Source organism: Chanodichthys erythropterus, chromosome 11 (genome assembly GCF_024489055.1).
Source record: "Chanodichthys erythropterus isolate Z2021 chromosome 11, ASM2448905v1, whole genome shotgun sequence".
NCBI classification, from domain to species: domain Eukaryota; kingdom Metazoa; phylum Chordata; class Actinopteri; order Cypriniformes; family Xenocyprididae; genus Chanodichthys; species Chanodichthys erythropterus.
In genome coordinates, this window is record NC_090231.1 from 37,556,526 (window position 1) to 37,579,860 (window position 23,335).

A 23,335-nucleotide genomic window follows, 5' to 3' on the forward strand; every position below is an offset into this window, starting at 1 on the left:
AGATAGTGTGTTACCTTTCCTTCCTGCTTCAGTGATGAAGTCTACACTCGCTCGGATCACACTTCTCTCTGGGAGATAACTGAAGTCCTGAGGAACTGTTAGAGAGGGGGTGGAGAAGTATGTTTTATTGGTCTTCTTCCATTTATACAGTATTCATTTTTATGCTTTAATATTTTTTATAATTTTTATTAGTGGTAGTAGTAACAATAAAAATAAATATCTTCATATTTTTTAAATTATTAGTAGTATTACAATTGTTATTATTAACAACAATAATAATTGTTGTTATTTTATTTTATTGGTTATATTATAATTTTATTATTATTTAATTATTTTAATTATTTAATTATATAATTATGATGATTTAATTAACAACAATATTCATTTGAGTATTTATTTATTTTTTGTATCAATATTGTATTGTTTTTAATAAAAATACAGAAGACTGAGCATTTTGAATTTTAGATATATTTTATTTTTAGTGGTAGGAGTAACAATAAAACATAGTAATATTTATATATTTAATGTTTTATAAATTATTATTAGTACTACAACTATTGTTATTAGTATTATTAATTATTTTATTATGTTGTTTATATTTATATTTTAATTGTATTATTTAATTATTATTAATATTATTAACAATAATTTTATTTAATCATTTTTTAATTCTATTATGATGATTTAATCATTATCAACAACAACATTCATTTTAAAATAATTTTTAATATTTATTTTGTATCAGTTTTGTTTTGTTTTTAATAAAAAGAGAAGTCTGAACATTTTGAATTTTAGATGTTTTATTGTTATTAACAAATATAATTACATTACATTATTAATAATAATTATTATTTATTTATTACATATTATTTTACATATATTATTATTATATAGAGGTTTACATATATTATCATTATTATTAGTTAGTTAATTATTATTATTATTATTAATTATTATTAATATCATCATCAACACCAACCATAATAACAGTAATAATTTATAATAAAAAAAACAGTATTGCGAATGACTGTAGTCTCACCTGCGGTTCGACTGTGGCTGCTGCACATGTGGGCCAGATGCAGGTGTCCCAGCAGACATGCTCCATTAGACTGCAGGCCTATGGTTCCTGAGAAGGTGATGATCTAGTGTGGAGGATGGCATGAGAGCAAGAAAAAATAAAATGACACTTAACTTCAATCAAACCATTGTTTTACTTCCAGTATATACATTTTCATGTATGTCAAATGCATGAATTATAACCTGTGTAATGGCTCGGATGACCTCGTTCAGTCTGCCCTGCTGTTGTGAGGACTCCTCTGTTTCACTCTTCAACTGATGGAGATAAAACACACACTCTCTGAAGGTCAAAGGCTTCTAGGACACAGTATAAGCATATGTCACTGGGCCACTAGTCAGGGGTGGTGTTCTCCATTGGGGACCAGTAGCAACAAATAAAACAAAACAGTTTAGGTGAATTAAAAGTGTTTTAACATTCAAGCATTTTAACTACACTACTGTTCAAAAGTTTGGGGCCAGTAAGATTTTTTTCAAGCACCAATGGACAAAATCATTATATTTTTTAAGCACCATATCAGTATATAGAGTGGTTCGGAAAGTAATTTTTCCATTCATTTCTCTCATAGGGATTTTTATTTTTTTTTAAAAGGTATCTGATAAAACATTATAGGCCATGAACCAAGCTAATCAGCTACAAGGTGAACAACATTACAAACTTTGATTTGAAGCAAATATTTAAAAATCATACAAAGGTACAAGAATGTGTGCTTAATGGCTTTAGTGAGGGAAAGAACTAAGCAGAATTAAATGAAAAACAATGGAGAAATATAAAACTACTCTAAACTCTCTCTCTCTATACATACATACATATATATATATATATACACACATTTATATACAATATTTAAATATTTTGAGTGCATAGGGAGATCGAAACGCATGTTTTGATTGTTGCGACTCTGATTGGTGGAATTTTTTGTACAGTATCACGAATTCTGCTGTTAAAAATTATTCTTTTAAGAATAAATTGAAATAATGTGGGTTGACAGCTTCAGAAGAAGCAAATGCCATTGATTAACAATCTCGCACCTCACAGTATGTCTGTCTTTAAAGGTTTATAAGTTATCATTAAAAATCAAATTTCCCTATGGAGAAAATGAATGGAGTTTTTACTTTCAGAACCCGACTGTTGCTCTCTATTAGAATGATTTCTGAAGGATCATGAGACACTGCAGTAAAGGGTGCTTTACAATTAGGCTACAATTTTGTGTTTACATTAACGTTTAACGACTATAAAAATACATATTATGCTGGAATTTAATAATTTCTTTTACTTTTTAATATAAATACAAGTTATAAACCTACTGCTTTTGTTGTCACAAATAGAAACAAAGGATTCATGTGTTTTGTCATTTAGCTTTTTTATACTGGATTGTTTTATCCCTACAGTGCCCTCAAGTGCCCAACTCCTGTTATTGCCATATTAGATACAACATTTACCTTTTCCCAGCAGTTTTTCCGAGATCAATCCGCTTACATTTACGTGCGTAAAGTTGAATTGAATAAAAGCAATCAGTTAGTACCACTGTTTTGGGAAGGATTTAAACAAGTTACAATCTTAAAGAAACAGTGACCAGTTAAACGAACTACAATCAAGATTTTATTCGAGAATGAGTCAACTGATGTGGGAGTTTGAATGCGCTTAAATGTACTTTAAAGTGTTTATTCAGTGACTTAAAGTCGCTTAAAGACACATTAACACAAATCTTTTCATCTGTGGGGCGGCGGAGTAATCCGAGACATTCACAAGGCTCCGATTCACACTGAGAGAAAATCCTTGCAGACCGCCGTCAAGTCCCATCGTTACTATGGCGACACTTCCTGGCTACCTTCCAAGTATGGTGGCATTTGCATTTAAAAAGGCGAGACAGCATTCTCTCTCTCTCTCTGTGTATAAGTGTTTGAAAAGTGGGTGGGCACGGAGGAGTGTAATTTGCCACAGAAAGACGAGCCTGGCACAGGTGTGGGTGAAAAAGGGCAGTGCCCATATGAGACTGGCATTTAACTAGTGCCATTAATGGCACCTCAACACACGATAATGGACTCAATATAGAGTAATGTATGGGAAAGTGATGTTTTATGATATTTAACATTCAAGAGGATGGAAAAAAAGAACATTCTAGCTGTAAGTAGTAAGTTTATTACACGGTCTTGCACTGAAAGTAACAGCAACAGCACATGCCAACACATGCATTGTTCTGGATCATTCATTTAATGTTGATTCCTATACCAATACATAGTACAACACAGAAGGAACTGGAAGCAAGCCATTCATTTTGTGATCCTCTGTAGAAAGCAATGTCTTGTTTTGTGATTAATTTGTATTCAATTTGTTAAATTTACTATTTATAAAGCTGTGCAATGTGGAATTTTAGCCATTTTAAGAACTATATACAACAAATTCATATTAGTGTTATGTTGTTGGAGATAACGTAGTTGTTCTATTATATTTACATCTCCTCTCTGTAGTTTCACTCTGTTTCAACATATTCATCGTGGTGTGGAATAAAATTCTCCCACAAGCCTACGTGTTGGAAAGAGTTTACCTGTCCGTCTAATTTGAGAAAAGCAACGCCATTGTGAGGGCAGAATATACATCTTAAACTGAAAATCTCTAGCATCCAGAGCTCCTGCACTCAGATTCAGTCAGCTACTTTAGCTTCTTTGTGGGAATGGTGAAAGGAAAGATTTTTAGAACAGCAGCCAAAACTTAAAAGTAAGCAATATAAAAAGTGACTGGACTGAAACATATCTGTTTATTGAAACTGGTTGTATTTATGGCCATATGATAATCTGCGCAGCTTTCAGTGGGTGAGACTGTTTAAAGTTCTTAATAAAAAACATGGATGAATGAAAAAGTAAAGATCGGGATGTGTTTGATATTAAAAAATAAACATTAAAAGCGCAATAAGCCACAAAAGAAGTGAATCTGCTACAGACAGAATGCTTTCTGTGCGCATGCTCTGTGCATCTCAATCAGCTCTCTAGTTCAGTAGTCAGGGCACTGATCAGGGATTCGGCCATTTTAAGGGCCGTCTAAATCGCAAAATCCTTCCAGTGCACTGAAACTTTCACTCCAAAGTCCCACAATGCACCGTGAAAACCAGGGAACATCGATGCTCACCATGTTCCCTTAATTACATTTCTGTCATTTATTACTCACCCTCATGTCTTTCTAAACCTGTAAGACCTTTGTTTATCTTAGGAACACAAATTAAGATATTTTTGATGAAATACAAGATTTTTTTTTTTTATCCCTACAAAGCAACATAATTACCACATTCAAGGTCCAGAAAAGTACTAAAGACATTTTTTTAAAATAGTCAATGTGACAACAGTGGTTCAACCTTAATGCTATGAAGCAATGAGAATACTTTTGTGCGCAAAAACAAAATAAAAATTTAACTGCAAGCAGCGATGATGGGCCCAAGCCACTCTGACAGGCAATGTGCATTTTAACTGGGTGAATTTAAAGGGATTATGCCAAGATATAAGACTCTTCCTGTTTCCCTTTTTGACATTATTTTTAGCCACTCACCATGGGAACACCATTTGATATATATCCAATATCTGTTCGCAATTTAGTGTTTTCAGTGTATTGTCATCCTGTTGACAAAGTTTGGTATGAATCATATAAACCCCCTAGGAGTAGTAGTTTAAAGGGATACTCCACCATTTTTTCATATTAAACTATGTTATTCCCTTAACTAAGACGAGTTGATACATACCTCTCTCGTCTCAGTGCGTGCACTAAATCGCTCTGTCTTGCAGCGAAACTTTGTTAGCACTTAGCTTAGCCCAGTTCATTTAATAGGGGCCAAGCAGAGAAGCTACCAAACACCTCCACGTTTTCCCTATTTAAATACAGTTACTCGAGTAGTGTAACTCGACCTAGGACGGTGACACAAAACAAAACGTTGCGCTTTTCTAAGCGTGTAAAATGGATAACTATATTGTATGGCGGAATACCATAACAAGTGCTCGGGAGCACTTTGATTTGGCGCAGTAATATCTTCACTCGTGAAAAGTCCTCTCACCGGCCCCCGCTCTCTCTCCTGTAAAAGTCACGTTGGTTCTATTGACGGAAATGAGAGGGAGGAGGAGAGAGAGCGGGGGCCGGTGAGCTAAGTGCTAACAAAGTTTTGCCGCGAGACAGAGGGATTTAGTGCACGCACTGAGACGAGAGAGGTATGTATCAACTCGTCTTAGTTAAGGGAATAACATAGTTCAATATGAAAAAATGGTGGAGTATCCCTTTAAAATTCAGAGCCTGATTTTTCCAAAAATCCACATTAAACCAAAATAGCCGACTTCTTGTTGGTCGGAGTTAATGACTGTAAATTATAAAGTTGTCCAGTTTGAGGACAACAATATATGTACCAACTTAGGTGACTGTAGGTAAAACTAACCCCCCTACTTTTGTCAAAAGGTGGCGCTATACAGCACCTCCTCCACACCCGTTTCTAAGGCTTTGCCCATGTCTACTGGCCAACAACGAGTTTCATGCAATTTAAAACATGCGAAGAGCCTCAAAAACTCCCCAAAAAAATGATGTGTTGTCATAGCAACAGTATTTAAGATAACAAGAATCTATTTACAGGCCTATATCTGCTGTGTTTTGACATTATACTGACAAAGTTTGAAGCAAATCGGGTAAAAATAAGAGGGTGATTTTAAAACATTTGCATGCGTCGTGGTGCTCACGTGAACAGCTTGGCCAAGGTCTTACGGGTTTGGAACGACATGAGGGCAGTGCTTCCCACACATAGACTTTACTTGGGCGGGCCGCCCACATATAATAACGGCCGCCCAAGTATATTCGGAGACACATTTTTGCTTTTATTATTTTTATCCTCTTATACATTTATATCCGCGCAAGATAATGAAACCATCTGCGATCGATTAACTAGTCGTTTCAAACCTGCTCGTTATGTGTGCGTCAGAACTGTTTACTCCCGCTGACATTCCCACGGGCGCTGCATTTTGCGAAGTCACAAGGAGTCGCTGTTGCGCGTTCTACAAGCTCACGTGACAGCGCTTCAGACTGCTTCAAAGTGATTCTCAAACAATGAAAAGTGCAGATTTATGCAAAGCGATTGCTAATGAACTCAATTTGATGAATTATTACAATGTCTACTTTATGGCCTTTATATAAAATGTTTTAGACGATTGTAAGAATCTGAAGGATCAGCCTGCAATAGTACAGACATTTCAAAATAAGAGTCCCGGTGTATTTCGGGTTTGTTTATAATTAAAAGTCACACGCTAAGTTTTTTCTTTTTCTTTTGGGCATTATTGGTATTTTGGTTACACGATAAATTGTACCACAGAAAGAAAACACTAAGAACATTATTTGACACATATTATTTATTTTATAAATTTTACTAGTAAAATCTGTGTCCCATTCACGGAGAGAGACACTATATGACAACAAGGAGAACATAGCAAAATGTAAACCATTTAAATGCATAATAATGCATAATATTAGTATGTAATTAAATGTAATATGTAATTAAAATTAATTTCAATAAATAAAAATACTATTAAAAATCACACATTATTTGTTTGTCACATGTAGTAGACCATTTTTGTGCCGTGGGTAATAGGAGGATTTTTCACCCGGCTATCACCGCAAGTATATTACAAACCTGTGGGAAGCACTGTGGGGAGTACTTAATGACAGAAATTTCATTTTTGGGTGAACTAACCTTTTAAAGGCCCACTGAAGTGCCTTGAAACGCACAGCATTATTCAATGTGTTGATGAAATTTACACTGAAATGAGCGTTACATTTCTGACACGCTTGTGGTGTTTGGCCAATCGCAACGCACTGGGTCAGCTGGCCAATCAAAGCACTCTGGGCTTTTCAGATGCAGGGGCTTTGTAGAAATCAGCGTGTTTCAGACAGAGGTACTGAAATAATTTAGTGTGTGAAAAATGTGTTTTTTTTAACATTAGAGCATGTTAACCTATTCTATTACACCCAATAAACAAAATAATGAACTTTTAAAACAGCATCATATGACCCCTTAAAATACCTGAATAAGAGCCGTCTCAGACCCCACTAATGCGATCAGTCCATTGAGGGCGGACAGCCTCTGCATTGTTGGACAACCCTAGAGAATGAAAAATAACAGTTTAGTTTTTCCCTCATGAAAGCTGAGATCTAGTGTTGAAGCCAGAACTTCCTAGACCAAAACTAAGATCTCAGGCAGACAAAGGCTCGACCTTAAATTCTGGACTTGTGCCTTAGATCAGACCCTGATATATAGTTCATTTTCTACAGCACAACAACACTGTTTCTCAATAGTCAGGGAGACAAACTACGTTTCTACACTGAATTTCTTAGTCGGCCGTTTCTTTCCACTGACTTTTTTTTTTTTTTTTTTTACTGAAGCAGCTTTGAAATGGATAATAAAGTGATTGCACCACAAAACATTATGAACAGCAAGCCTTTATACATGCATAATGGCAAAATATGAATAACATATGGAAATAATAATACATTTTGAGTCCAATATGATTCACTGAACAACAATACATCACCTCTGCCAGCAGTATCTTGGTCCAGGCGGCCAGCAGACGGGGTTGGATGTCCATAGCTTTACCATGACCAAAAGAAGACAGTCCAAACACAGTCAGTCCTAACGCCAAAGCAAAACCTGGTGTCTTAAAAACACACAGAATAAATGCCTTAAAGTGTGACTACAATTTTTGTTTTTTAATCACTTATGCACAAAAACTTATGCACATCATAAATGTATTCTTCAATACAAACCCAAACTTAGTTTTATGATCAAAGAAGACAAGGAAGACAATCCTAAATTGTAAAACAGTATTCAATTTAGTTATCTTTGTGTATGATTGTTCTAGTGCCTTACGAACAGACAATTACAGTTCTCACCTGTTGGCTTTCCTCCGTCAGGGAGCGAAGTGTGTTCATGCTTTCCTCGGCTTTACTGGCCTCAATAATGCCTGAGTTAAATGCTGAAACTCCAATACATGCCACAGAATAGGCCAAAACCTAAAATCGACAGAACAGAAAAAATGCACAAGAAATGTTTGGATGCACAGAACTCCCACTGAAAGTATTCAATGGAACGTGGTAAAAAAAAAATTGATAAAAGGAAGAATTCTGTCATTTATAATGTGTGGCAATTTGTAAACATTGTTCAGCTTAAGAAGGAATTCACAAACTTTTTTTACGTAAAGAAATAAATGTTTAAAGAAAGAAATGTTGTTTTTTTTTTTAACAAGCTTTTGATTTTGTTTTTATTTATTTTTTATTAATTTAAATAATTATTAGTTTTTTTTATCAACTCACAAACCCCCTCATCAACCCCAGGTGTTTGTGAACCTGAAAGCTCAACATGATTTTACCTCCTGCAACATGCGGCTCATACTGCTGCTGTCCTGCAGGGTCTGCAGGAGTCTGTCCAGAATCAGAGACACGTGCGCACGGTCCCGCTCAGACTGACTACTGCTACTGAGAGAACTCAGGACCAAACCAACACCTAACACACAACCAGCACTGAGAAAGAGAAAGTGCAAAAAAATTTAAGAGTGCATTAGTGTACAGGGGGAATAAAGAATATAGATACAAGGACTGCAACAAAGAATGGGTAAATATTCCCCAATCTAGGTGTGCAAAGCTGTAATTAAAGCAAAAGTGGCTTTACAAAGTATTAAAGGGTTAGTTCACCCAAAAATTAAAATTCTGTCATTTATTACTTACCCTAATGCCGTTCCACTCCCGTAAGACCTTTGTTAATCTTCGGAATGAAAATTTAGATATTTTTGTTGAAATCCGATGGATCCATGAGGCCTGCATAGCCAGCAATGACATTTCCTCTCTCAAGATCCATTAATGTACTAAAAACATATTTAAATCAGTTCATGTGAGTACAGTGGTTCAATATTAATATTAGAAAGCGACGAGAATATTTCTGGTGCACTAAAAAAAAACCAAAATAACGACTTATAGTGATGGCCGATTGCAAAACACTGCTTCAGGAAGCTTCAGAGCATAAATGAATCAGCTTGTCGAATCATGATTCGGAGTGCCAAAGTCACATGATTTCAGCAGTTTGGCGGTTTGACACACGATCCGAATCATGATTCGATACGCTGATTCATAACACTTTGAAGCTTCCTGAAGCAGTTTTTTAAAATAGGCCATCACTAAATAAGTTATTTTGTTTTTTTGGAGCACCAAAAAAATTCTCGTTGCTTTATAATATTAATATAGAACCACTGTACTCACATGAACTGATTTAAATATGTTTTTAATACCTTTATGGATCTTGCGAGAGGAAATGTCATTGCTCCCTATGGAGGCCTCATTGAGCCATCGGATTTCAACAAGAATATCTTAATTTCTGTTCCGAAGATTAACGAAGGTCTTACGGGTGTGAAACGGCATGAGGGTGAGTAATAAATGACATTATTTTAATTTTTGGGTGAACTAACACTTTAAATCAGGGGACTGATGACTTTTCCAAACCTGTTCTAGTTTTTCAGTTTTTTATTAAATTTTCAGAACTGTTGCTTTTTCTTTGTAAATAAAATTTGTAAATAAATAATTGTAAATATTAAAATAGGTTTTAATTTCACACACACACACACACACACATTTATATAACATAAAACCAAACTTATTATGACATGTCTAAAATCTATGCAAAATTTTGTTAACACTAAAAACATATTACACTAACTTGTACTCCAGATTGGGATTGAAGCAACACATTTCCAGTCGTTCCAGATGTTTCAATAGCAGCTCTGCAACTGACTGCCCAGATATATCACTGCAATAAACAAAGAAAACAAGTAAACACATAAAGTGCTCATCAAACACTATACATCTATTAAAAATGTTAATTTATAACTGATAGTGTCTTGTGAATAGCTCCATTTTCTAGACATGTCTCTGTTACGGCTTCAACGTGCACATACCTGACCCTCTCATCATGCAGCCATGCTAGAAACATGCCCAGAGCCAGGCCGCTGTGAAACTGAACTGCCTGAGATTCGTCTGCAGTGGGGGAGTCCGGCAGTCCCGCCGCTAGAGTGCCCAGTATAGCAGGAACGCTCTCTCTGCGTGAGGTCACCAACACGGGCACCAGCAACGCCAGACCGAGAGCAGCACAGGATCGCGCGATCACACTCGCTGTGTTCTCACCGGAGTATGAGCGCTAAAAAGTGTGTGAAAGTACAATATTATAGACTTTATAGCATATACTTTAATAATACAAAATGTTTAGGTGCAAATTAGGTGCAGTGCGTAATTTCTGCACCACTACTGAAAAATAAATGACTTCTTGAACACTCCATCCGAGGGGTTACAACTCACATGAATGAACCATGGGAAGACTTGTCCTTTAGGGTTACTGCTACTGCTAACAATGCTGAGCAGTGTGTCAGTCACCATAGACAGCCAGTGAACTGTGGGAAGGGTGTCTGGACCCACCTATGAATGGAAAAGTACAATTTATTTGGAAGTTTTTAAGATTTTTGTTTTTTTGCTACTGTTTTGAAAGGAGAGTAGGAAAGCCAGGACTCTTAATAAAGCTGCATCTCACCTCAAATCCACTTTCAGACTGTGTAGGAAGGTTGCTCTCGTATCTGGTTAGGACGACAGCCAGCCCACTTAGTGCTAAAATAGAATTACCCTGAACGACTGGACTATCTCTGTCAATGGAAACCAAAAAACATTTTTAAAGATTTTCAACAGAACTACAGCAGCAATGCTGAATAGGATCTATTATTGATGCTGAAAATAGGACTGAAAATTTTGGTTGTGAGCAATTATGAGCTTAAATTGAATCAATAAAGCACAGAAAAAAGTTTTCCTAAGAGACTGCAGTAAAGGCAAACTGCAGATTCTGAATATGAAGCACCCTGTTTAACAATAAAAGTCAATAGTTTAGACTTTTGCTTGAAAAGTCAATTCACACCGCACAGAGAGACACCAACAAACACCGACAGACACGTTCGTTGGGTTTTGTCAGATCAGTGCATTACCCCTGTCAGAGTCTGTCGGAGCTTGTTTTCACTGATTGAATGTGCTGAATTGGATTTAGAATGTCTGAGAAGTGACGTGCTGTAATCTGGTGACTGTCGCCGTTGGTCTGCGTCGGTCGGTGCAGTGTGAATTGGCCTTAAAAGAGAAACAAAGAACAAAACAAAAAGAATATCGGCAGCTTTAGTAACTTACTTGGCGGCAGACTTGACCACATCAGTCAGTTGGTCTCTGACCCTGAGGAAAGACAGAATGAAAGAGAGAGATATGATTTAAAGTGCTCCACAGACAGACTGACAAGAAGAGCTTTCATCTCCTCAGGCAATGATTTAAGAGTGCAGGTACTACTCGCACGGCTGCATCAGGTCCCAAAAGTCTGAGGCCACAGTGAAAATCTGGGATTCATCCAATTTAAACATGGAAATGCAAGCAGATTCTGAAATATTTCAAGCTAAGATACTTTATGACATAAAATGGATAAGAAATATTTAAGATTCTAGATCCAATTTTAAAAGGTCACATGTTTTTGCTTTCACTGAAGCACAAGATGTCTCTAAGCATACAGGATCTCAAATTTCATAAATTTTTACACAAACTAATGGAGTTCATGAGTGCTCTCGTCATTAAAGCAAAAAGGACAGAGCAAATACTAAAGACATTTATTTTGCTTTATATATATATTTTTAGATAGAAATGTATATAACATTCCACTCAAATTCCAATGATTAATTAGCAACAAAAATGTTATTAAAACAGAGAAATTGAAATTTCACTAGTGATAACCCACTGTAAATACTAAAATTTAAATTATGCTACCTACTAGAATAGGTTGTCATGCTTGATTGTTCAAAAAACACATTATTTTTCAGATATTTTGCATAGTTGCAGCACCTCTCTTCCCAGTCTGTCAGTACAGCTCTGTTTAGTTCCTGTCTCTATGAAGCCCCTCCTTCCAAAAAGTGCAATGTGCTCTGATTGGTCAGCTGGATCTGTGTGCTTTGATTGGTAAACCACTTCAAGCGTGTTTCTCTTTATCATAACCGCAAGTTTTAACACACTACTATCTCAATTCAACCAGGCCTCGCCCCTTTATTTCGCATATGCCTTGGGCGGAAATTATTTAAATTAGGAATATTGTGAAGCGTTCGTTCCTGGAAGAAAACTCAAGACTACAATGGAGGCGTTTCAGTGAGTTCAGAAACAGTGTGCACTGATATAGAGATGAACTCCCTTTAGAGTGACTTTGTAAGTTTGCAGATCTTTTTTCATGCTAAAACAGCAACATTACACAGTAAAGAAAGTATAAAAGCCTAATAGGATCCCTTTAAACGTTGATATAATATTAACAAAATAGGAGCATTTTCACACTGGGTCTCAGATTTGGACCCCACTGTAAATACTAAAAGAGTTAAACATATGCACACGTTCCCTATTTGACAAAATCAACACATTTACTTCATTTCCTCAAGCTTAAAACATCTTTACTTGACATCTGTCTCTGCGGGGCAAAAAACTGTAACCCTACAATCCCAGGGTTCTCAAACCATCCAACCCTCCCAGCATGCTTCAGGGCACGTGACCACATATGGACAGCCCTGAGCTCCCAGGAGGGAAATAACTATATTACACAAAGGCTGCGGAAAAAACTGGAATTCATGATGCCATGGGGAATGAAGCTTCTGGATGCCATCTGAACATACCATCCCATCAATCACTCATCGGCTGACAGCCTGTCAAAATGGCATCCTGGGGGTTGAGTTATGGTGTCCTGCCAGGTTATGCGATAGGGCATATTATTGCAAGAGACTATGTGAACAATAACAGCCCATACATGCCAAACGATTTACATTGGAAGATTACATGAATTTGAGTAATGCTGATGTGCATGCATTAGTATGTGACTTTGAAATGTCAGTCTCCATTCAAAGGCTTTTCAAAGCAGCTGAAAAGGCCAGAGCAATCACAATTCAACAGCTCTGGATGGTTTGACACAAACGAGATGTATAAAATAATACCTTCACATTCCTCCCTATGGTGCGAGCTCCAATTAGTTCACTCTTTAGAGGCTTTCATTATAGTGCTGCATTCATCTTGACAGTTTCTGAAAGTGCTAAGCTTTTTGTGCTGAAAACTATGAAATATAATTCACATGGTTATTACAAGAAGTTGTTAATGGTCAATTAGTCTGATGTTTGTGCTTGCTGGGGTACTATTTAGTGAGAATCTGTATATACTGAGCTACATCTATAGCTTTTAAGATACATAGACTACATATGATATAATGCTTATATGTGCAAAGTGCATTTTTGTTTGTTTGTTTGCAAGCTCCATTGGCTATTGCCATGGCAAAATGACTAAAAATGGCAACATAAGATGTTTAAAGGTGCCCTAGATTCAAAAATTTCATTTACCTCAGCATAGTTGAATAACAAGAGTTCAGTACATGGAAATGACATACATCTCAAACTCCATTGTTTCCTCCTTCTTATATAAATCTCATTTGTTTAAACGACCTCCGAGGAACAGGCGAATCTCCACATAACACCAACTGTTACATAACAGTTGGGGTGTACGCCCCCAATATTTGCATATGCCAGCCCATGATTGAGGCATTACACAATGGCAGCCAGTATTAACGTCTGGATGTGCACAGCTGAATCATCAGACTAGGTAAGCAAGCAAGAAAAACAGTGAAAAATGGCAGATGGAGCAATAATAACTGACATGATCCATGATAGCATGATATTTTTAGTGATATTTGTGAATTGTCTTTCTAAATGTTTCGTTAGCATGTTGCTAATGTACTGTTAAATGTGGTTAAAGTTACCATCGTTTCTTACTGTATTCACGGAGACGAGCCGTTGTTATTTTCATTTTTAAACACTTGCAGTCTGTATAATTCATAAACACAACTTCATTCTTTATAAATCTCTCCAACAGTGTGTAATGTTAGCTTTATCCACGGAGCACTATCAAACTTATTCAGAATCAAATGTAAACATCCAAATAAATACTATACTCACATGATCTGATGTATGCATGCAGTATGCATGACGAACATTTTGTAAAGATCCATTTTGAGGGTTATATTAACTGTGTAAACTTTGTTTATGCACTGTTTTAAGGCAAGCGCGAGCTCTGTGGGCGGAGAGCGCGAGCAATTAAAGGGGTCGCAGCCTGAATCGGCGCATTTCTAATTATGCCCCAAAAAAGGCAGTTAAAAAAATGAATTAAAAAAAATCTATGGGGAATTTTGAGCTGAAACTTCACAGACACATTCAGGAGACACCTTAGACTTATATTACATTTTGTAAAAAAAAAACATGATGACACCTTTAAAAAACACTGTGTAAAAATCTCATCTTATCTCATTCTCGTGAACTCAAAAGCATGTCTCGTCTTGTGAGCTAAATATCTCATCACACCCCTAAAGTATAATATAGTAGAGCTCAACTAAAGTTGTATTTGTTGGCAAAATTGTAATGTTAGTAGCATTATTCAAGTTGTATTTGGAGCAAAAAGTACATTCAATTCTGTGGAAATAACGCTGACAACGTTAAATCAAAACAAGTCAGCCATGTCAGGCTAATTAACAGTCCCAGGCTTTACATATGGATACTTATGCCAATTAAATTAAGGTTATCATAAAGCTACTTTATGAAATTCTTACATTAAGGCATGCAGGCAGACATAACGCAGATGGGTCTCTTCGCGCATTAACCCTTACAGAAGCATTGCACGTGCAAAGCCATGTGGAGGTTTTTTTTTTTTAACAACTGAGAAGACTTGATTCTCATGATTTCATTTACTGTGACCCTGACAAAAGAATGTCCTTTCAGACCAACACATTTTCAAAGTGAATTTTCAATGAAAGGTAAGGAGTTTGCATCTATGCTGGAAGCTTGCATTTAGTCGGTCTGCCTGCATTCATTCAGCCGATGGATAAAACCAAGTCCCTACCATACATCTTTTTCTTTTTCGATTACCTGTCTCACAATATGCCGCTACGTTTCATCACGACTTTAACACAAACTCCAGGACCAGGCCAGTCTGCACTGTAGATGTGTCTGGATGTGTGAGTCTTACCAGAGCCAGGCATAGTGCTGTTTGAACTGCAGTTCCTCTGGACTCTCTTTACCCTGTTTCTGTAGCATCTCCAGCTCTGCCTTTCGACCCTGGACAATAATTACATCTAATTTAATCTCATAAATTATGGTCTTAATTATAGATGCTAGTCTTATTCTTATACATCTGATTTGATGGTTTGAAAATGACATGTTATACAGACACACAAAATTACCTGGAGAACTGCATGGTAAGCCCGGCTCATGAAGCCCCGCCAGGCCTGAGGCAAAAGCAGAGAGCGATGCCACTCAGATGGCTGGATGTTCACCTGAGTGGAAAAAAAGAGCAAAAGATTGAATGTATGTGACCAAGATAAATTATTTTAATTAATTAAATTATGTTTTTAAATGCTAATTGTTTAAATGTTCTAAGTATTTATATATTATGGTACTATTTTTTGCACTTCATTTCATTGCATTGATTTTTGTATTGTATAAACAAATAAATAAATATTTTTTCAAAATATATCTTTTCAAATATTTTACAAAACAAACAAAAATATTAAAATAATTTCTGAAATAAGAATCTAATACAAATCACCAATGAGAAAAAAGAGAATTACAAACAAACTCAAAAATTAAACATTGGACCACATTACGATAATTAAAATAATAATATAATAATATTATTAGACATTATTAAAACATATATTATTCTTTTTAAATATAACTTTTTAAATTAAAATATAATTCAAGTTCTTGAGTTTCCTTCACCCAAGCAAGTCCATGCTGGAAAGTACCTCATGAATAAGGGTGGCTAACATTTGTTGATAACTCCGCCCTCTGCTGACAAGGAAGCGGTTGATTGGACGTCCATCTTTGTCAGTCTGAACAGGAAGGTCATAACATAGGAGAAGCCCAGCTGAAACCAACCAATCAAAACAAATATGTTTATCGACTACATTTAAGTGCACAAACAGAATTATGCATTGTGCAAAAAATGTTACTTCAATGTGACAAACATGCATCAGCTATAAGAATTTTAAATGCTCTTTAATTACCCACAATACTGAGTTGAACATATCTGTACCTGCTAAGCCAGGTTTAAGACCTGGCTGCTTATTCTTCTCATAGGTTTTCAGCATGAAAGAAGGAATTCCAGATACAGTTTTTCCCTGGTCAGTGCGCAAATTCCCCCTAGTCAGTGCTGAATGGTACACGCCGCGGGGCATTTGGTTCATCTCCTGCCTCGCTAGAGATGTTAGGAAGGTCTCAAGGGCTGCATTAGAAGACAAAATTCATGAATTAAGAAGGTTTTTGTTAAAGGTTAAAGGGGTCCTTGATTATTATTTCACTTTTTAAACTTTAGTTAGTGTCCAATGTTGTTGTTTGAACATAAACACTTTGACACTCAAAGTTCAATGCAAAGGGAGATATTTTCTTTTACAGAAATCACTGTTTAATGACTACAACAAATAGCTGGTAGAGACTACAATGAGCTTCATCCTGGGATGATGACATCACAAACCCCAAAATTTACATAAACCCTGCCCCCGGAAACAAAGGGGGTGAGGCCATGTTGGGCTGCTTTAGAGAAGAGGAACAGTTGTTGTAGTCGAGTGTTGTTGCCATGCCGTCATTTTACGCCGGACTGCTTCACAAACGAGGTTCAGATCAACAATGGTTTTGCACAAAAGATTAACATGACGGCACATGCTAATCAATGAGTTGAATCAACTCCACAGCAACTGCATAAATTCATCCACTAACCGTTCAGAAATGTCCAGATGCATTCTAAAAGTTGTAACTTCTTCCTGAGTCTCTCCATCAGTGTCCGACTCCGGTTTGAACAATGCAAGGCTGAACACGTTACTGACAATCATCAGCTAGATTCTCCAGCTTTGTTGTTGTTGAGCAACCAAAGCGCAATCTGTTAAAGCCCCGCCCTCTTCTGGAAAGGGGGCTGGGAGAAGCAGCTCATTTGCATTTAAAGGGACACACACAAAAACGACCTATTTTTGCTCACACCCAAATAGGGGCAAATTTGACAAGCTATAATAAGTGATCTGTAGGGTATTTTGAGCTGAAACTTCACAGACACATTCTGGGGACACCAGAGACTTAAGTCATCTTGTAAAAGGGGCATTATAAGTCCCCTTTAAACAATACATTTAGAACATTTACAGTATGTTACAGTAGCAGTCTTTATAATAATAAGTAATAAGTCTATAATATATTCTATATTGTGTAATTTATTAACTTATACATTTAGTTGGTTTGTTATGTTGCATGTCTTGCTTTTAAGTACATATATGCTAACAGACTGTGGTTTCTGAGGATGCAAATGTGTGTAATGACATGGGTATTATGAAAATATAACGAAAATGTAAAAAAAGCGTAATTGGTCCTCTTTAATTGTGTTACAAAGACCTCATTGAGATTTTTGCTTCATCAACTGCATTGTGGTCAGAAGAATTGGTTAAAATGCAGATTCAAATTCAATTGTAAATGCAACATAATGACATGGGTATTACAACGTAAACATGGTTTATGTGTGTGTGTTTGGTGGTGGGCTTGAACAAAGTATGGGAATTCAAAAACTTTCACGGTGTCGCGATCATTGCAATGACACAATGGGTGACGATGCTGACCTCCCGAAATATGGACAACAAAATGTTCTCAAACAGGAATCAAAACAACCATCTATTCAATGGGGGTTTTTGAGAAGCAAAAGAAAGGCTGACAAAACTAATATGTTTCTGTATGTAGCACACCGTTCAAATAATGCACAAATTGAGTCAAAATGTGCTGCATTAACGAGGACCTATTAAGCCCTTTCACAAAGTCTTGATTTGTTTTTGAGCTCTACTCGTATAGGTTTTTATGTCTGAATGTTCGAAAAACACCTTGTTTTTCATGTATTTGACATTGTTGCAGCACCTTTCTTACCAGTCTGTCAGTATTAGTTCCTGTCTCTATAAAGCCCCTCCTTTCAAAAAGTGCAGTGTGCTCTGATTGGTCGGCAGGACAAGTGTTGTGATTGGTGTGTTTAGGGAATGTCACGGCCTCTACCATAACAGTGTCTCTTGAACATGGCGAAAACACACTACTAATGCAACTCAACCAGGCCATGCTCCTGTATGTCCTGAGTGGAAATTATTTAAATGAGGAATATTGTGACGCGTTTATTCTTGGGAGAAAACATAAGACTACAATCGAGGCATTTCAGGGAGTTCAGAAACAGTGCTTATTTAGAAGAACTCCCTTTGGAGTGACTTTGTGTCTTGAAGCTTTACAGACCTTTTTCATGCTCAAAGAGCAACTTTACACACTAAAGAAGGTTGAAAATGTAAAAAAGCATAATAGGTCCTCTTTAATTGGCCTCACTGAGATTTTTGCTTCATCAACTGCATTGTGGTCAGAAGAATTGGTTAAAATGCAGATTCAAACAATTGTAAATGCAAGTTGAACTACATTTAAAAGAGTTTAACTACTAACAGTTTGTTAGTCACCATAATCTTATAATCATACCTGGTAAAATGGATTGTGGTGTGAGACAAACTAGTTTCAGATATGACGCTCCTGGTACTGAAATATCTTCATCCTTCTCATTCTCATTTTCCTTTTCTTCATCCTCCTCATCAGGCTGCTTTGGTATGGGCCTGGCCTGTAAGCAAGATCACGTCACTATTACAGATTTACTGTATATATAAGAGATAGACAGAAATAATGTGAGGACATTTTGTAAGCGTTCTCACCTGTTCTGGTAAGTGTAGGATGGTGTGAGATGGTTCAGGATACTCTGAGAGGGCTTTAAAACCTTGGCTTGCAACCTCTGGGTCCTAATGAAGCCAAAAAAGCTTTGAATATTACTGTTCACTCATCACTGGTATAATATTAAAGCAAATAAATAATTGCTACATATAAATAGATACATGAAATGGCATGACTTTTTATTAGAAACAGTTGTTGGATGACTAGTCAAGCATCCTGCCCATCCCTACTGTTCATTACCATTTGAAAATGTCAGCGCTCACCTGACTGAGAGCATAGCCCCATAAAACACTCACTGCCTCATTTCTGAATTTCTGTAAAAAACAAAAGGACATAAAGCCTGAAGTAATTCATCCCACAAATGAAATGCAGACAGAATGAAATCATGCTTTGAACTATGAGTTCAGATGCCGCTCCAAAATACCACACATCTAGCAATCGGAAACAGTGTTTGTTGGTCTCGTGCCTCATATTCTTCTGTTTTGACATTTAAAGCAGGTACTAGTGCCAGAAGTTCAGCTGTGGCCTTCAGGACCAGGGGTCTGGTGTCACAGCACAGCTTAGGAGAGAGTGCCTTCCACGTGGAGCTGATATCAACTACCTGAACAGAAGACAGATAAGGAGAATATTCAAATGCAGGGTAAGGGTGGCCATTTGGTCAGTGTAATAAAATTTTTTATATTACATTATATGTTCAAAAGTTTGGGGTCTGTAAATTAATTTTCATATGAGCCAGTGTGCACCTGGTACAGAAAGACTGACCTCAGCCCTACAGAGCTCCTGTAAGCCCTGCAGTGCCAGAGCAGCAGGAGTGGCCTGATCCTTCCTGGAGAACTGCAGCAGTGTGTCACTGATGGCAGCCAGCATGTCTCCCCCGTGCTGGTACGGTCTGGAACGATATGTACAACAGAGTGAATGAATGTGACCACACCAGTGAGGCACTGCTCAGGGAACCTGTGAAATTAAACCTTTAAAGGTAAATGGTTAGTGTTTGTCTGTAAGAGTCCAGTATATCAGGAGTTATACAGAGGTGGCTTAGTGTAGAATATGCAGCATATTCAGTAGCAGTTTTCAGGGAATGGATGAAGCAGACCTCTCTTTGCAGATGTCCCTGACGCAAGCTGCTCTGGCCAATATCTGCTCCCACTGCGTATCTTTTCCCATGACCACTGAGGATTTTTCAAGCTGTGACATCAGTCTCTGCAGGTCTGGATACACACGGTCCTATATAAAAAGTCAAAGTCTCAAAAATCTATCCTGGAAATAACAGAACAATGATATACAGTATAGTGGACCTACAAAGTATTTAGACACATCTGTATGCATGTCACTGCTTTAGATTAATGTCACTCGTATCATACATACATTTTAATTATGGTCTAAGAGTCCACAGTTATATATTGTAGCAGATAAAACAGATACAGATATTATAGTAGGACTGGGTATCAAAACAGATTTTCAGATTGAATCTGAATTGATAATGATTCATTTAAGAATATTTCAGTTAAAATGTTATTGAAAAAAAAAAAAAGTGAAATAATGATGCAAAGTATAACATTACTAAATGACATTATTAAAATAATAAAGCATAATTAATATAATCATCATTTTTATTTCATTGATTACAGGGGTAAAACAAATTGTATGCATAATTTTATATTTTACTCAATTTGAGTAAACTAAAATTATGAATTTTTATTTATTTTTTATCAAATTAAATGCACTAATAATATTATATGAAATATTATACAATATTACTTGTAATGAATTATTTTGTATTAAATCATTAGACGAAATAAAAGTCTTGCAACTATCTATAATAATATATAAATATTTATATTTCAAAGCATAAAACAAAATGGCAAATTTTGAATATATTCATTTTAAATAAATGTGAAACAATAAAGCTTAATTTGTTCAATTTTCTAAAATACACAAATTCTTTGCGAACTAATGATGTAAACTGTAACATTACTAAATGACATTACTAAAATAATAAAGTTTAATTAATATAATAATCATTTTTATTTCATTAATTACAGGGCTCAAACCATTAATTTATGTGCATAATTTTATTTCACTCAATAATAAAAAAATTAAATTATGATTTTTTTAAAAAACATTTTCACTCAAATTACACCTGCTAAAAATTTTATATGAAATTATTAATTGTATTCAATTATTAGACAAAACAAAAGCATGTCAGACTTAAATATAATAAAATATAAATAAATATAATGATATTTTGTAATAAATTATTAGAAGAAACAGAATTAATTACTTCAATAAATGTAACATTTCATATTTTGTATTAAATTAGCAGACAGAGCAGAAGTATCTCAGACTTATATATCATAATAAATAAATATAATATTTTGCATTCTGTATTAAACTAGTAGACAAAACAGAAGTATGTCAGACCTAAATATATTATTTATAATAATATATAAATATAATGATATTTCAAAGCATAACACAAAATAACAACATTTTTAATAAATATAAAATAAAGCTTAATTAATAGAATAATTTATGCCATATTAATAACAGGGCTCATTACATTATAAGCATCATTTAATGAAAAATACATAATTTTTTATGAAAATATTAACTGTGCTAAAATATTTAACATTAAATAAGTATGCTTACCAGAGACCTCTCAGACTTAAATATAATCAAATATAATAATATATAAATTTAATGATATTTCAAAGCATAAACCAAACAGTAAAATAGAAATATATCAATTTTAAATGCTGATTTTCAACATAAGAATTTAACAGAATCAATGCCTCATGGTCTCAGACATCTGACACAACACACAAAGAACAGATCTGAATGATTTTAGAATTAACTGCACCTGTTTTTTCCATAACAGAGCCAAGAGCCGCAGAGCCACTGGCCTCAGTCTGGATGAACTGCCCAGAGTCTGGAGAACATGAAGCACCTGCGGGATACAGAACTACAAGACAAGAGTGTTCAGTCAGGACAAACATACACGAGGCAGAGGACACACATCAACATAATGCCAAAACATAATGATGAACAGGACTGGATATATGCATACTTACCTAATAGCTTAGTTTAGTTAATATATGCAATTTAAAATAGCTAATGCTTTTATGTTTTTTAATGCTTCGGTTGTGACCTATAGGCCAGGTTGTGTTCTGCTGTGATTTAAAAAATCTCACAGTGTACAAAAAGATAAAATTAAGGACTACATTAAGGGCAAAACACTGCCACCCACATTCAAAGGCTGATAATAAAGTTCCTAAACATTTAAAATAAAGATGAATAACATCAGCAAAACACCATACATCTCCCCGCTCATTTATTCATATTTTACAGTTGTGTGCACACATTGTGCAAACTACAGAATGCATTTTTGTTGATGCAGCATTTTACACGCAAGCCAAATGTTACAGAAGTACACACTTGGCATACAAGAGTTATGAATAATATGTATTGTTAGCAGAATCAAATGAATAACAATGGCACAGACAATGGTCATGTTAATGGCTGGAGTTGCCTACAGTGCAGGTGAGCTGTTGCCATAGCAACAGAGGAAGCAAATGTATCCCAAATACATGCAGACGGACAAGATTCATATTTCTGTGGAAGTGAGCTATAATAACCTGCTAATGGCTGTTCATTTTTAATTTTTATTGCAATACATGTTAATGGATCTGTTTAATACAATTTAATAACAGTGAATAATTAGCTTTCTGTACATTTAATTTAATTTCCAATTATTTTTAAAAGAGAAACACATTTGCTGACCAATAATTATTGATTTTGATGAAGTTTCAGGTTTAGTTTTCCCTCATCAGGTAAACAGTACATGCTGTGAATATTAATGACTTTACCTTGTGGGTTCCCAGTCTTGGCAGGGTATAGAGAACAGAGAGAGACAAATCTGGATCAGACACTCGGCCCAGTTTAAACATCAGGACAGGAAGTAGACATGGCACCTAGAGGTAAATTGAAAAACAATTAAGCAAACAATGAATAGATATTTGAAGAAGACCCATTATGTCATTTTACAAAGTCTTGATTTTGTTTTTGAGCTCTACTACAGTAAGTTTTCAGGCTTGAATGTTCAAAAACACCAAATTTTTCACATATTTTCCAATTTTGCAGCACCTAACGTTCTGTTTAGTTCCTGTCTCTATGAAGCCCCTCCTTCCAAAGAGCGCCGTGTGCTCTGATTGGTCATCCGCTTCAAGTAGGTTTCGGAAATATACACTACTAACTCATCTCAACAAGGCGTCGCCCCTTTATTTTGGGCGGGAATGATTTAAATTACGAATATTGTGACGTGTTCATTCCCAGAAGAAAAATTAAGATGACAATGGAGGGGTTTCAATAAACCTTTTTCATGCTCAAAATGCAACATTAC

The 23,335-nt window shown here is 35.7% G+C and overlaps 1 protein-coding gene across 2 annotated transcripts in view; it reads right to left on the reverse strand.

Moving 5' to 3' along the window:
• The window catches only part of focad (focadhesin), an 82,843-nt gene that overhangs the window by 13,591 nt on the left and 45,917 nt on the right, over nt 1-23,335 (reverse strand). For both annotated transcript variants that reach the window (XM_067399689.1, XM_067399691.1), the window contains exons 12-35: nt 22,803-22,907; nt 21,797-21,898; nt 20,030-20,160; nt 19,699-19,825; nt 19,403-19,537; nt 19,200-19,250; nt 18,921-19,004; nt 18,694-18,829; nt 16,253-16,441; nt 15,963-16,084; nt 15,399-15,491; nt 15,185-15,273; nt 11,294-11,335; nt 10,659-10,767; nt 10,430-10,546; nt 10,033-10,271; nt 9,795-9,884; nt 8,458-8,608; nt 7,982-8,101; nt 7,624-7,746; nt 7,116-7,193; nt 1,261-1,332; nt 1,040-1,142; nt 15-95 (exon numbers count right to left, since the gene is read on the reverse strand). In XM_067399689.1, the coding sequence (XP_067255790.1) occupies nt 15-95; nt 1,040-1,142; nt 1,261-1,332; nt 7,116-7,193; nt 7,624-7,746; nt 7,982-8,101; nt 8,458-8,608; nt 9,795-9,884; nt 10,033-10,271; nt 10,430-10,546; nt 10,659-10,767; nt 11,294-11,335; nt 15,185-15,273; nt 15,399-15,491; nt 15,963-16,084; nt 16,253-16,441; nt 18,694-18,829; nt 18,921-19,004; nt 19,200-19,250; nt 19,403-19,537; nt 19,699-19,825; nt 20,030-20,160; nt 21,797-21,898; nt 22,803-22,907 (2,689 nt within the window). The remainder of the gene's footprint in view (nt 1-14; nt 96-1,039; nt 1,143-1,260; nt 1,333-7,115; nt 7,194-7,623; nt 7,747-7,981; nt 8,102-8,457; nt 8,609-9,794; nt 9,885-10,032; nt 10,272-10,429; nt 10,547-10,658; nt 10,768-11,293; nt 11,336-15,184; nt 15,274-15,398; nt 15,492-15,962; nt 16,085-16,252; nt 16,442-18,693; nt 18,830-18,920; nt 19,005-19,199; nt 19,251-19,402; nt 19,538-19,698; nt 19,826-20,029; nt 20,161-21,796; nt 21,899-22,802; nt 22,908-23,335) is intronic.